We start from the raw sequence: 13,517 nt of genomic DNA, 5'->3' as shown, positions 1-13,517 counted from the left end.
CATAACCTTCCACCACTGCCTTGTAAATACTAGCTGGCTTATAAAATTCACTCTGATAACACTAAATGGTTGCACCGTATTCATGGGTCACCGTTTTACTCGCCTAAAACTCTTATTATTTAAATCCAAACTTACGACTCTTTGTAACTGGACCCTTGTCTGTTACTGGTGTCGTTACCCCTACAGTCGTTCAAGACAGGGGCGTGCACAGAAATTTTGGGCTGGTCATAATTGACTTTTACGGACCTCTCTCCATATTGTTTACCTTTACGTCCTACATAGACTTCCCCGCTCTTTTTGAAAATCCCGGGCCAACAGGTGTCCCTTCTCACCCTGTGCACGTCCATGGTTCAAGGTAACTTTGCGCCTCATTTTCTCCACTTTTAATAACCCTGCGCCTATTTTAATAACGTTGCTGTATTTATCGGCATAAAACGAAAGAAATGCTCCTGAAGTATTGTGTAATAATCCAAAGTTAAGAAATAATAATTATTAAAACTACTTAAAATTGAATTTTTAACCTGGCTCAAAGTTAGCCTGACTCTCAGAATAACTTTACACAACGTAAAAAATATGTTGGAAAATAAATTATTTAAAAAAAATACTGTAGTTGCGGAACTTTAAATGGGGTTAGATGGTAAAATAGAAATTATAAATATTTAAAAATTCCCCATTTTGGTTTTGGAGCATCACAAGCTTTATATATATTAAAATATTGCAAAAAATGATATGTAAGATGGATGGAAGAAGAAAAGCATCAATATTGTGAGGAAAGAACAACATTTTAGTATTTATGTTGGGAATCAAAATCCAGTAGAAAACAGTTTTTAACTATTCAACTGAAAATGCACCTCTTTTTACAGAATTATATCGGTAAAGTTATAAAAAACTAAGGGAAAAAACATGAAAATGTAACATATTCAACGTTGATATTAATAGTTTCAAATTTATACGCTGCAATATCTATTTATCGAAGAATATTAAAATGGTTTACGTCACTATGGCCCCGATAGATTTTTTTTTTTTTTTTTTGAGTTTAAATCTGTAATTCTAAAAAATGCTTTGACTGTTTATCAGTCATAAAACGGAATAAAGAACGTTAGTTCTGGTAAACGAATATCCATAAAATCAACATTTTAGTTTATGCGTTGAATACACAGCAGACAACGAACAAAGCTAAACCTATTGTGGAGTTGACTCCTAAGTTACCCTGAAAACTGCAGAAAAACTATCACGTCTTATTCTTTGCCATTACAATAAATGTTACTAAATCAAACTGTTATAGGTACTTGGAAATTCACCACACATAGAAAATAAAATGCCTGAAAAATAAGCATAATGTTACTTACTTTTAAAGATTAGTAGGATTTCAACAACTTCAAATCGGCATTCCAAAATAGTTTCCAAATAGTAGCATCAGATTTGCTGTATTTTAGTTTACTGTGTACAGGTTTACAAACTTTTTTTCCTGAAAAAAAAATTAAAAGTTGGTCAGCAGAGTGATTTTTTAATCGATTATTTGATTTATTTATTTATTTATTTATTCGAATGTACTAAACATTTGAAGTAACTCAAAGTTATCCTGAACGACTGTACTCGTATTAAAAAACTCAAGAGAAATGGTAGATAAAACCAACATTTTTAATAAACACTACAACTTTCAGTCTGACAGTCAGAACATGCACCTTGGCGTCATTATGTTGAGAAATACGCCTATTTTACTGGTCATTTATAGTCACTGCTTTTTTTTCAGTTAGTCCAATGGGAAACAATAAGCTTAATATTTAATATGTTTAACTGTGTCAATTGTTTAACTGTTTTGGGATAATTCAACATCTATAGTCGAGTAAATTCGCAACTCCAACGAACTATAGGGGGCACTGCAGTCACTGTCTACTCCAACGAACTATAGGGGGCACTGCAGTCACTGTCTAATGGCGGACGAAAAAACTAAAACAAACGCATGTGGTAACGAAGAAAATGCTAAAAGTTTTGTGATTTTTGCTCGTATGTATGTTTTTTTCGCTTTATTCTTTTTAAATTAATTTTCAAAGTCTTGTGGATATTCTTTCCCACGTAGAAAGAAATGAGGATTCAAGAAGCATTACTAAACGTCAAAGATTAATGCAAACTACGTAGTTCGTAGTTCTAAGCAGCTATTTCCACGATGTTGAATTCGATATTTATCAATTCTTGATAAAACTAAATAATAATTGTGGCCTGACAAGAATAACAATTAATGCTAGAAAATTCAATATGGCATTACAAATTATTATCGAAAGAAGATGATACTTTTTTGCCTTGCTTGGCTAGCGCTTTTTGTTTTGCATTTGTAGCTGAGTTATTTCTCTCGAATTCCCGAATCGGTTAATTTAAAATTTTTCTGTTTCGAATGTTTTTAAAATCTGAGTTATGATTTAATTATGTCATGCTATGCAAATCATCAACAAAATTCTCAGGGATATATGGTGGTAGTTTTCTTTTCAGTTGATCTACCATTATTTCTTTTTACTTATCGAATTCTGTAATCTTACTACCATTTTATTCCACTCATGATAAAAATTAAAAATGGTTTAACTAAAAACGCGAAATCCCGCCAAGGCTACTTTGCTCGCACAATACTAAAACTATAACCCTAAACAAATTTGGCGAAACCTTTCAGAATAAAAGGAATAAAGTTAATTCTTTCTCGGTTAAACATTTTTCATTTTGTTCTACGATAATATATTCAAGAAAATATTTTGCATATTGTACATTCCAACTAAATGCTGCTGTAAAATATGGTTAGTTTAATTAATTTAAGATTAATAAAAAAAACCCATATTCTTACGAATTCATACAAAACAATAAAAATTTTTACCTTGTAAAACGTTATCCAAGTTTGTTTATCCAGAATTTTCGCTTTCACCATTGCTCAATCAACTCATATTTTAGAAGGAAATAATGGAAACTAACATTATTTTGAGAAGCTCGAGAATACTACAAAGGGACGAATTAATTTCCGTAGCTGAAAGCAAACTAAGACACATCGATTGCGTTAATAAATACTCAGAACAAACTGCCTGTGTTTACGTCAACAGACATACGTGGAACGCAACGTGGCAATGTTTTAGTTTTCCCGGCAGTTTTATAAATCACCGCAAGGTAGCGTATTCGAGCGCTGGAGTTGCGAATTGTGTATGCACTAATTTCAAGAAAAATTTCGTCCTCTTAACCTTTTCTTGGAGCGAAACATGTTTTAAATTTTAAAAAAAGGCAATGAAAATCTAAAAGAATTTTCTGATAAATTAATGGGCAATGTTTGAAAAAGAATGAATGTGATTTAAATTCTTATTTTTTTTTTTCATTGTTTTCTTTGTACTTAAATTCTTTTTTTGGTATGTTAAAAATGTTTCTCCCATTAACTTTTCCTGATCAAATCATAGTTTTGATGAGCTTAAAACAATCTGTTCATCACGAAACTTATTATTATTGAGTTATTTATTCACTTTTGTTGTCTTATTGATTCATTATTTTTTTGCAGATGATTTGTAATCTGTTAATTAGAATACGATTATTATCTTTTGTATTTAGAAGGGTGTTTAGCCATGGCTTTTATTATTATTATTAATATTATTTTGCTAGAAACTATGTATAGTTATTCTGAATCGCTTTAACTGAAGGCTAATTGCAACAAATGATATTTTGTTTAAAAAATAACATACATACGGATATTTATACAAAAACAGTGTGACAGTAAGAGAAATAGAAATATTTCGATCGAATGTTTCTTCATTTATTAAGTTCTTTTAACTTTTGAAAATATTCAATTTAATATTTTCGAACTCTTTTCATACAATTAGTACTAGTTTGATACAGTTTCTTTGGCCACAGTTTGCATAATTTTATGAATAACTATTCCAACACTGGTGGTTTCTTTCAATAAAAGTGGAACATTTCGAAGTTTTGAATCTTCGTTTATCTTACAGGTATAACACAAGAAGAAGGAGAGAGTTGGCGAGAACAAAGGCGATTCTTCTTACATACATCCAAAACCTTGGGATTAGGAAAAACAGAAATGGAAGACCTGCTGCATGAAGAAGTGGAAGAATTGATTCAGGATTTAAGAAAAGCTAATGGTGCACCTGTTGACATCAAATACATGTTAACGCATACAGTTGGAAATGTGATAACTCGGGTTTTGTTAAGCACTAGGTATGATAAAAATGATCCGCAATTTCGATTAATCGATGATGCCCTTACTGAGATCTTGAGGTTGTTCGCAAGTAATGCTAACTTCCTAGTTGGTGCTTATTTCAAGTAAGTCTATCTATATTATATAAGCAATAAAATGTAATTCTAATTGTTTCATGAACTATTTTTACCATGAAAGTTTTTTCCCGAGGAGAGACAGGCATCAGTTGATACAGGGTCAAGTTGGGGCAATTTGTTTTAAACTTCGAGCGTCCATGTGCCAAAAAAATAGTGTCTCGTGAAGAAGTAACTGACTTATGCCAATTTGAATCTACGTACGAGAGAGAACTTGTCTTATTTTTTATTTGAGAGTTATTTGTATTTTATTTATTTATTTATTTATTTATTTATTTATATTTATTATTATTTGGGGGGGGCAAAAGGAATTGTTTATGTTTTTTTCCATCTGTTATGCAAGTGTTTAAGTGATTATGGCACACATTCAAATATACTGCCCTGTTGCTTGAATTTGAGAAAAGATTTTAACTAATAGAAAGCTGTTTATCTTCGTTTTGTCACCATTTTCGAGTTAACGCAATAGCGTTGTTTGTGTTAAGTTGATAGATCTCGTTTGGGTCATGTTGATAAGGTGCCACAATTTACAACAGTAGTCTTCAAGTACTCCCCCCCCCCCCATCTCTCAAAGTAAATAGATATAACCATAATAAAACTCAAAGGAAGGGAATTTTTCTTGAAATTTTAGAAAGAGCTTATTGCGATCTTTCGAGCATATTGGCGCTCTCTTTACATAACAACAGAGTATCAACTTGATCCACGTTGGGTATAAATTATTTATTTCTAAACAAATGTAAAGATTTTTTCAATTTGAGAAAAAATATTAAAAAAGATGCTAAAACCATTAATTGATAGGACATGCATTAGGGTAGACCGGGGCACGTTTACGCGGATCTTTTTCAATGAATTTTCTAATTTTTAGCCTACTTTCCCAGTAAAAGTGAGAAAAAGAAGAAAAGAGCATGAAAGAAGGCTTAATGCATCTTAAAAATGTCGCGAAAAACAAAAAAAAAATCAAAAATAAATAAAATAATTAAATAAATATCGAAAAATTAAAAATTGGAAAGTAGGGTATTGAGATGGGGAAAAATGTCTGTCGGTCTGTCTGTCTGTCCCCCCCCCCTAATAACTTTTGAATAAATAGTCCGATTCGAACAAACTTTTTTTTGTTCGAAAGATCTCGGCGAGGACACCTCAGTCCCATATTTCACTTTTTGATTTGAACTATTTTTTGTTCAATTTTGAACAGTTCAAAAAAACTTAACATTAGCGCCTACGGGGAAACTGAAAGTCAATGTAGATTCCGTACTTGAAGGCGGATTTATTTCAAACAAATTTTGTTGGAAATAGCTAGTGACGCCAAACTCCAGACTTCTACTCTGAGAAATTAGAGGCACCTGACTCCGACTCCGACTCCTGTGCCCGACAATCGGACTCCGACTCCCCGACTTCGACTCATACTTCGTAGCTTTGGCAAAAATTTATACACGGAAGACAAATGACTGACTCCGATTCTTAGATATTCGTCTCCGACTCCTTTATCCCAAAATGAGATTGACTCCGACTCCGCAGCAATGGTTTTCACTGTGAAATAATTATTGTTGATATGATTTGTTTTTAGTTTCACGCTAAAGTTTTAATTTAGGTATTCAGTTTTCGGAGAATAAACTCAAAGTCATTTATGTTTCTGCATAACGATATGCGCAGACGTTTTTTTTTTTTTTTTTTTTTTGACAATGAAAAGTATTTCTTTAAGTTGACATTTTATTGTTTTTATTTATTTTGGTAAGTGCATTAATTCATTTAAAAAATTATTTTTGGCAACAGGGGAAAAAGAAACGATTTTTTTTTTTTTTTTTTTTGATATGATGTATTTATTTTAATAAGCTTATTAATTTTAATTATTATTTTTTCGTTTTGAAAGCTGTTAAAGAATTTTTTTAAGGGAAGAAAGTGTATTAGCTGTTTTGTTTAAAAGGTGCTACTTTTTTTTTTAATTTTTTTAGATGTGTGAGGAATACTTTATTCCTAGAAATTAGCAAAAATATGTTTGAAACAATTTGCGGTTTTAGCTATTTTTGAGAATATTGATCAGGTACTAGAAAGTAGTATGGGTATACGGGAAAGTAGGCTCGTATAGTTCTAGACGGAACTTCTTGTTATGTTTTAACCTAGGAAATTTCAGGCATTTTTGTTTTATGAAGCAGTTAATGAAGTCAAAATTTGTATATTCTGTTGTTGCTTAGCTTATGTTTTTGACTCTAAAAACTGTTTTTTTTTTTAGTCCAAGTCGGTTGCATAAACTTGCCCCGAACACGGGACAAGTTTACGTATCGAATGGGGCACGTTTACGCATGTTAAAAATGATACCAAGGAGTAAGTGAACTATATATTTAACCAAATTTAAATGTTTTATTTCTCTTAAAACACTTTGAAAGTAAGAAAATTGCATTTAATTAATTGAAGAACATTTTATAGGTTAAACTAAAATCATAGGTGTTACTGCTAATTAAAAACGGAAACTATTTAGTCATCTGCTTCATTACTATTAGATTTTACTAACAAAAATAAAGTATTTCTTTTCGCATACTTATCATGGGACCACGTTTTGACATCTAAGACATTGAGCCCTGTCTTTTCCTTTTTTGGATTGATTGAGTGCTTTCAAACAATTGATGCAAGCACAATTTTCTACTTCGTCATCAGAATCGTTCACTAATTTCCTTTTTATTGAGTGTACTAACTTTTACTCTGTCGCAGGTTTTTGCTTCATACTTTTTTGTTTGCTGTCTTCTAGTTTTGCTTCAATAGAAGCTTGTAAATTTTAAGTAATTTCTTCTTTTGGACAGTTCTCAAAAGGTGGGAGCAAACACAGACTTCAACTTTGAAGCTTCAACACCAAATAACTTTCATTTTAATTAACTCTAAAATTTTTGAGGTAAATTATAATGCTGTATAGAGACAAGAATTGACATAAATTATGGAAAAAAAGCTCTTCAAATGCCCTTTAAAAATATTTTCTTTGCTAAATGGCACAATTTTGGACATACCAAAACGTTAACTGAGCAAATGTACCATTAAAAAAATTTTTTTTAATTATTTCCATACGTTTCAAAAAAAAAAAAAAAAATAAAGGCATGAATCTTACACTGAATAATTTTTTGTTAATATTTTACACAAATAACAAAAGTAAAGACAGATTATTTACTTTGTAAACGATTTCAGAAAAAAGTAAATTTGAAATTTGATGCAGGTCCAAAAGTTACGATCTTTACAATGCTATTATTTGAGAATTAAGTATATGATGTTTTCGTTTTAAAGGTAATTATCGATCCTCAGAATCAGTTTTTAATTGTTTAAAAGTGTTTTCAGAAGCTTTTATGCAGTATCTTAGAAGAAAAATAATTTTTCTTAAACATACATGTGAGATGTCCAAATGGCGTTACGATCTTGACGCCGATAATTCTGTCCGTTTATTTATAATTTTTTTATAATCCACTGTCTTCTAACATCAATAAAAAAGATTATTATGATGTTATCTTCTTTAATCGATTGGTATTTTGCATAATTAATACGTTACACATTGAACAATACATAAATTACAGTAGAAACATGGCTGGTTATGATCGAACGAAAGCCATTTTGCGCGAAAATCGCCAAGTAAACCTCCGTTGGCGACAACACAGTATTCCAGTTTGACAGATGTAGTTAATCGTCAGCTGCACCAGTTTTGGCGCCTTTATCTCCTGCGCTAGCATTCCCCCCCCCCCCCCGCCGCTTTTATTAGTTTAGAATTTTTTTTCTCTTCTTTCTTTTAAACATAATTTAACGATCTCCAAATAGAAATACGAATTTCTTTTTTCAATAATTTTTTTTTTAGACATCGTTTAATTCTTATGACATTGGAAAAAATATCCATTATTAAAACTGATGTCACTTTTTACATTCTTTCTTAAAGCATATTTTGTTTAATTTTCCTTTACAAATATATATGTCGTATTTATTTGTCTCTATTTTTATTCCTTATTTGTCCCAATAAATCAAACTACAAGTTTGTATAATTATTTCCATGAAGCTTTTTTCTACCTTTCATCAACTTCTTCAAAATCATTCCAAAACTTTATTATATGTAAAGAGCAGTATGTATAGCCATTCAAGTACTTCATTAATATCCTCTTTATCATTAAATTGCAAAATTCAAAAATTTTCATTGGAAAAGTTAAAAATCAGATTAACAGTTGTCAAAAATGGTGAAACTTACATTATGATGATGTCCAAAATCCGTTACCTACAGGACAACAATGTCCAAAATGTGTTACCTACAGATTGCTAATTTAATTTGCTAATTAACAATTTTTACAAATACCTGCTGTCTTTTCATGTTCATATATTGTGTTCTAGGTATGCATACTATAGAATAAAAGCAAAATTGATATCAAATTCGAAAATTTTTGAAATTGCTCAAAGTTAACTTTTTTGTTCCCACCTTATGAGAACTGCCCTTTTATTTTGTTCTGCCTATTATGTTTTTTTTCTTTGTAGCTTCTAACTGCTCGTCTGAGGGCTTCCTTAATCGGAGTATCAGTTAGGATTGCGAGCATCCTCTTTTTTTTTCCTTTCCTGGTGCCTAAGCTTTGGTCCTACCTTTTCAAATGGTCTCCGTTTGGGTAGTCAATATGTGACGAAGTGGAAGGCCTACTGAGAGAAATACTTGGATTCTCGATAATCCTTTTCATTATTTTGACATCTAACGTTGTTTTGTTAGTGTTTTGAGCGTAATGTCTTACCGTCTGTAAAATAAAGAAAATGTATTACAGGCTGAATAGCGTATAAAGTTAAAATGAACAGGCATGATGACAACACTATGATTGTAAGCTATAAGATACGAATCTATTACTCAATTAAAAATGAATGGTAATTTTCAAAACTTAATATTCTGAAAATATTAAAGGTTTGACACAGTAAGGAAGTGCGTAAATTTGCCCCAATGTTAATGCGTAAACCCCCGTCGCCAAGTTTGGAATTACTTTTCACGTGCGAGAAAAATTAATAACACTTCTGTTCGTACAACTACAAATCTGAAAAAAGGATAAAATTCCGCTAATTTTTACATGTTTGTTTATTTTTTAATATTATTTATTCACAATGAGCTTTAAAACGTTCAACACAAAATTTACTCAACTTGGTAAAAAAAAAAAACAGATTATCCTTTCCGCATGCTAGGCCGAAGCTCGATTGATGCTCAAAAACTTGCGAAAATATTTTCTAGGCAGCAACATCAATCTGTTTTGACTGTTGGTTCTCCAGTTATAGCTCGTTTTGGAACAAAGGCACTGCGTAATTGTGCCCCTACATAAAGTTTTATTTTAACGCGTAACATTAGACGCAAAAATTATAAAAGTAAAAATGTTAAATGTGTATCAAATATAAGGCTCCCATTTTCTCCCACTCCAAAATATAATTATCACATAATTCAGCAGTACATGGGCAGGACGCTTGCTGCGATACAGCTACTAATCTTAAAAACCAATGAGGTGCAGATACAAAAAGAGATATTAATCTTAAAGCTAATGAATAAACTTTCAGTATTACTTCTTATAAAAAGTATAGAAGTGGATAAAAGAGCAAATCTCCACAGCAATAATATTTAACGTATAAAAAATATTTGAACTTCGCGCATTACAAACTTTTGCTGATCCCATTTCTGGAAGCAATTTCATTGTTACAGATATTGCAGCCACCAGAGAGGAAAGAGCAGAACATGAAGAAGTTATCGTTCATGCTTTTTATGTATTTTTTCATCTTCTGTAGGACTTAATCTGCCAGAATTAAAAATGTTATTGTGCATTTTCTGAAGGTTGTTTTCGCTTGCAAATTGTCTTTGCGTCTACATGTAGTAAATACACTTACCTAGATTGGTTTCACATCCTTTGTTATAAAAATTTCACCTAAACTTGGTATTTTCTATAGAAGAGGTGTTCCGTGCAATTTTAAAACACTGATATGCAATTTTCATTGCGAATTCTGGCTAAAAAACGCAGCATTTTTACCTGTACTCAATCGGTGCTAAGTTAACTATGTTTAGATTAATATTATGTAATGCAAAAAAAAAAAAAAAACGCCCAGAAAAAGAATGTCCTGCGAGCAGGAATTTTAAATATATCTTTTTTAACATTTGTAAGAAAACTGATATTGTTTCGAGAATATCGGTAGAAAGTTGCTACAAGTCCACCTTTACTTCAAGTGTCCTTGAAAAATACAGGACTCAGTCCTATAAAAACAAGCTAACTCATTTACAATATTTACAAATAACACAGTTATTAAAATATCCAGCAAGTAGTGCAAATGTCATAAAAAACTGTAAGCACAATTGTAAACATGTATTTGCTACCAAATATGATAAAATACTCTGACTGTTTTTGAGAAAATAAAAAATACTTCACAGCACTTTAGGAGACTTAAAATGCGATGACGTCTGGAGAAGGACAAATTCCGAAATTTTAAAACGTAACAAAGCACCAGGCATCATAAAATTTATTCCTATTCGAATATTGAAATGGGCAAGACACATGATTAGAATGAACGATGACCGATACCAACAAAAGGATCTTTGAAGCCAAACCATCGGGAACTTAAACAAGAAGTTCCGTCTAGAACTATACGAGCCTACTTTCCCGTATAACCATACTACTTTCTACTACCTGATCAATATTCTCAAAAATAGCTAAAATCGCAAATTGTTTCAAACATATTTTTGCTAATTTCTAGGAATAAAGTATTCCTCACACATCTAAAAAAATTAGATGCGTAAAAAAAAGAGAAAAAAAATAATTTGAATTTTGACATCTTGAATTCAAATTATGTTTTTCGCAATCACGAGTGTGTGTATGTAGGCATGTGTGTTTGTGTGTGTGTGGCGGGGGGGGCTGTTTGTGTGTACGGGTTATGTGTATGTGTGTTTGTGTCTGTGTGCTGGCATAAGTGTGTGGGTAGTTGTGTGTATGAATGTGTGTGGGGGGTATGTGTATGTGTGTGTGGGGGTATGTGTATGTGTGTGGGGGGGGGGGGTATGTGTATGTGTGTGTAGGCATATGTGTTTGTGTCTGTGTGCAGGCAGGAATGTGTGGGTAGTTGTGTGTATGTATGCGTATGTTATGTAGGCATATGTGTTTGTGTCTGTGTCTAGGCATGAATGTGTGGGTAGTTGTGTGTATGTGTGTGTATGTATTTGTGTGTGTATGTATTTGTGTGTGTATGTGTTTGTGTGTGTGTGTATGTGCGCGTGTGTGTGTGTAGTTGTGCATGTATGCGCGTGTGTGTAGGACATGGATGCAACCTGGAGACGGCTTTCGCTATAGGAGCAGCATCGTGAGGAAGCAGCCGGTCCACGGTGATGGTGCGGAGGGTGGCGGTGGGAAAATAAAATGATAGGACATCAAAAACAGTCAAATGAAAGCAATAAGCAATCGTGATTGCTCAAAAAGCAGCACCTTTTAAACAAAGCAGCTAATACACTTTTTTCCCTTAAAAAAATTCTTTAACAGCTTTCAAAACGAAAAAATAATAATTAAAATTAATAAGCTTATTAAAATAAATACATCATATCAAAAAAAAAAATCGTTTCTTTTTTCCCCTATTGCCAAAAAAAATTTTTTAAATGAATTAATGCACTTACCAAAATAAATAAAAACAATAAAATGTTAACTCAAAGAATAACTTTTCATTGTCAAAAAAACAAAACAAAAAAAATCGTCTGCGCAAATCGTTATGTAGAAACATAAATGACTTCGAGTTTATTCGCCGAAAACTGAATACCTAAATTAAAACTTTAGCATGAAAATAAAAACAAATCATATCAACAACAATTATTTCACAGTTAAAACCATAGCTGTGGAGTCGGAGTCGGAGTCGATCTCATTTCGGGATAAAGGAGTCGGAGACGAATATCCAAGAATCGGAGTCAGTCATTTGTCCTCCGTGTATAAATTTTTGCCAAAGCTACGAAGTCGGAGTCCAATTAATTGTCGGGCACTGGAGTCGGAGTCAGGTGCCTCTAAATTATCGGAGTCTGAGTCTGGAGTTTGGCGTCAAGAGCTATTTCCAACAAAATTTTGTTCGAAATAAATCCGCCTTCAAGTACGGAATCTACATTGACTTTCAGTTTCCCCGTAGGCGCTAATGTTAAGTTTTTTTGAACTGTTCAAAATTGAACAAAAAATAGTTCAAATCAAAAAGTAAAATATGGGAATGAGGTGTTCTCGCCGAGATCTTTCGAACAAAAAAAAGTTTGTTCGAATCGGACTATTCATTCAAAAGTTATTAGGGGGGGGGGACAGACAGACCGACAAACCGACAGACATTTTTCCCCATCTCAATACCCTACTTTCAATTTTTAATTTTTCGATATTTATTAAACTATTTTATTTATTTTTGATTTTTTTTTTTTTTTTCGCGACATTTTTAAGCCTTCTTTCATGCTTTTTTCTTCTTCCTCTGACTTTTACTGGGAAAGTAGGCTAAAAAGAGGAAGACCAAGAACCTTGGTGAGTTGATTATCCCGCAGCAAACCTGAAGATACTGAAAATTAAAGACTGGAAAAATCTCTCCAAGAAGAGGGCAACCTTGACATTGCGGAAAGCCATGACCCACCCTGGTCTGTCCCGCTGTTAAAGAAGAAGAAAAGATTTTACAAATCCAACTTTACTTCCATTGGTCGAATTCCCTCGAAAAATACAAGACTCAGTCTTACAAAACAAGTACATTTATTTACAGTATTTACAAATAACTAACAATTGATGTAAATAGTATCTTGAAACACCGTAAGCACAACGGTAGACACGTATTTACATCCAATCATGATAAAACACTAAGACAAAAACCATACTTCAAATAGCACGTAGACAACAGACTTAAACAGAACAAATAAACAGTCACAGTCAGGGCTCGACTATGATTTTTGAAAACACTAGGCAAGAACTGTATTTGGTGCCCTCCCTCCCCTCCCTCTGCTACTTATACAATATAATAAAGTAATAAAATATTTGGAATTCGAGAAAAAAGTTCATTTTTATATTTTTATTTAATATTCGCATCTTATTAAAGTACGGTATGAAATTACTTCATTTTTAAAAACTTAAGAAACAGATTTGGCGCGCTCCCAACTTTGGTGTCCTAGGTCTGTGTAGATGCCTTAATATGGACCTGGACACAGCCAAGGCAAAATTAGAACTAGCTGACTAATGACTACAATTTTTGCTTTGTTATACACT

General features: G+C 32.3%; 1 protein-coding gene across 1 annotated transcript in view; it reads left to right on the top strand.

Moving 5' to 3' along the window:
- The window catches only part of LOC129223095 (uncharacterized), a 61,173-nt gene that overhangs the window by 4,739 nt on the left and 42,917 nt on the right, over positions 1-13,517 (top strand). Inside the window, 1 exon segment of the mRNA XM_054857662.1 lies at positions 3,969-4,299. Within this exon segment, the coding sequence (XP_054713637.1) occupies positions 3,969-4,299 (331 nt within the window).

This window comes from Uloborus diversus, chromosome 5, assembly GCF_026930045.1.
Source record: "Uloborus diversus isolate 005 chromosome 5, Udiv.v.3.1, whole genome shotgun sequence".
In the NCBI taxonomy this organism is placed as follows: Eukaryota; Metazoa; Arthropoda; class Arachnida; order Araneae; family Uloboridae; genus Uloborus; species Uloborus diversus.
This window is presented reverse-complemented; position numbering and strand designations above follow the sequence as displayed.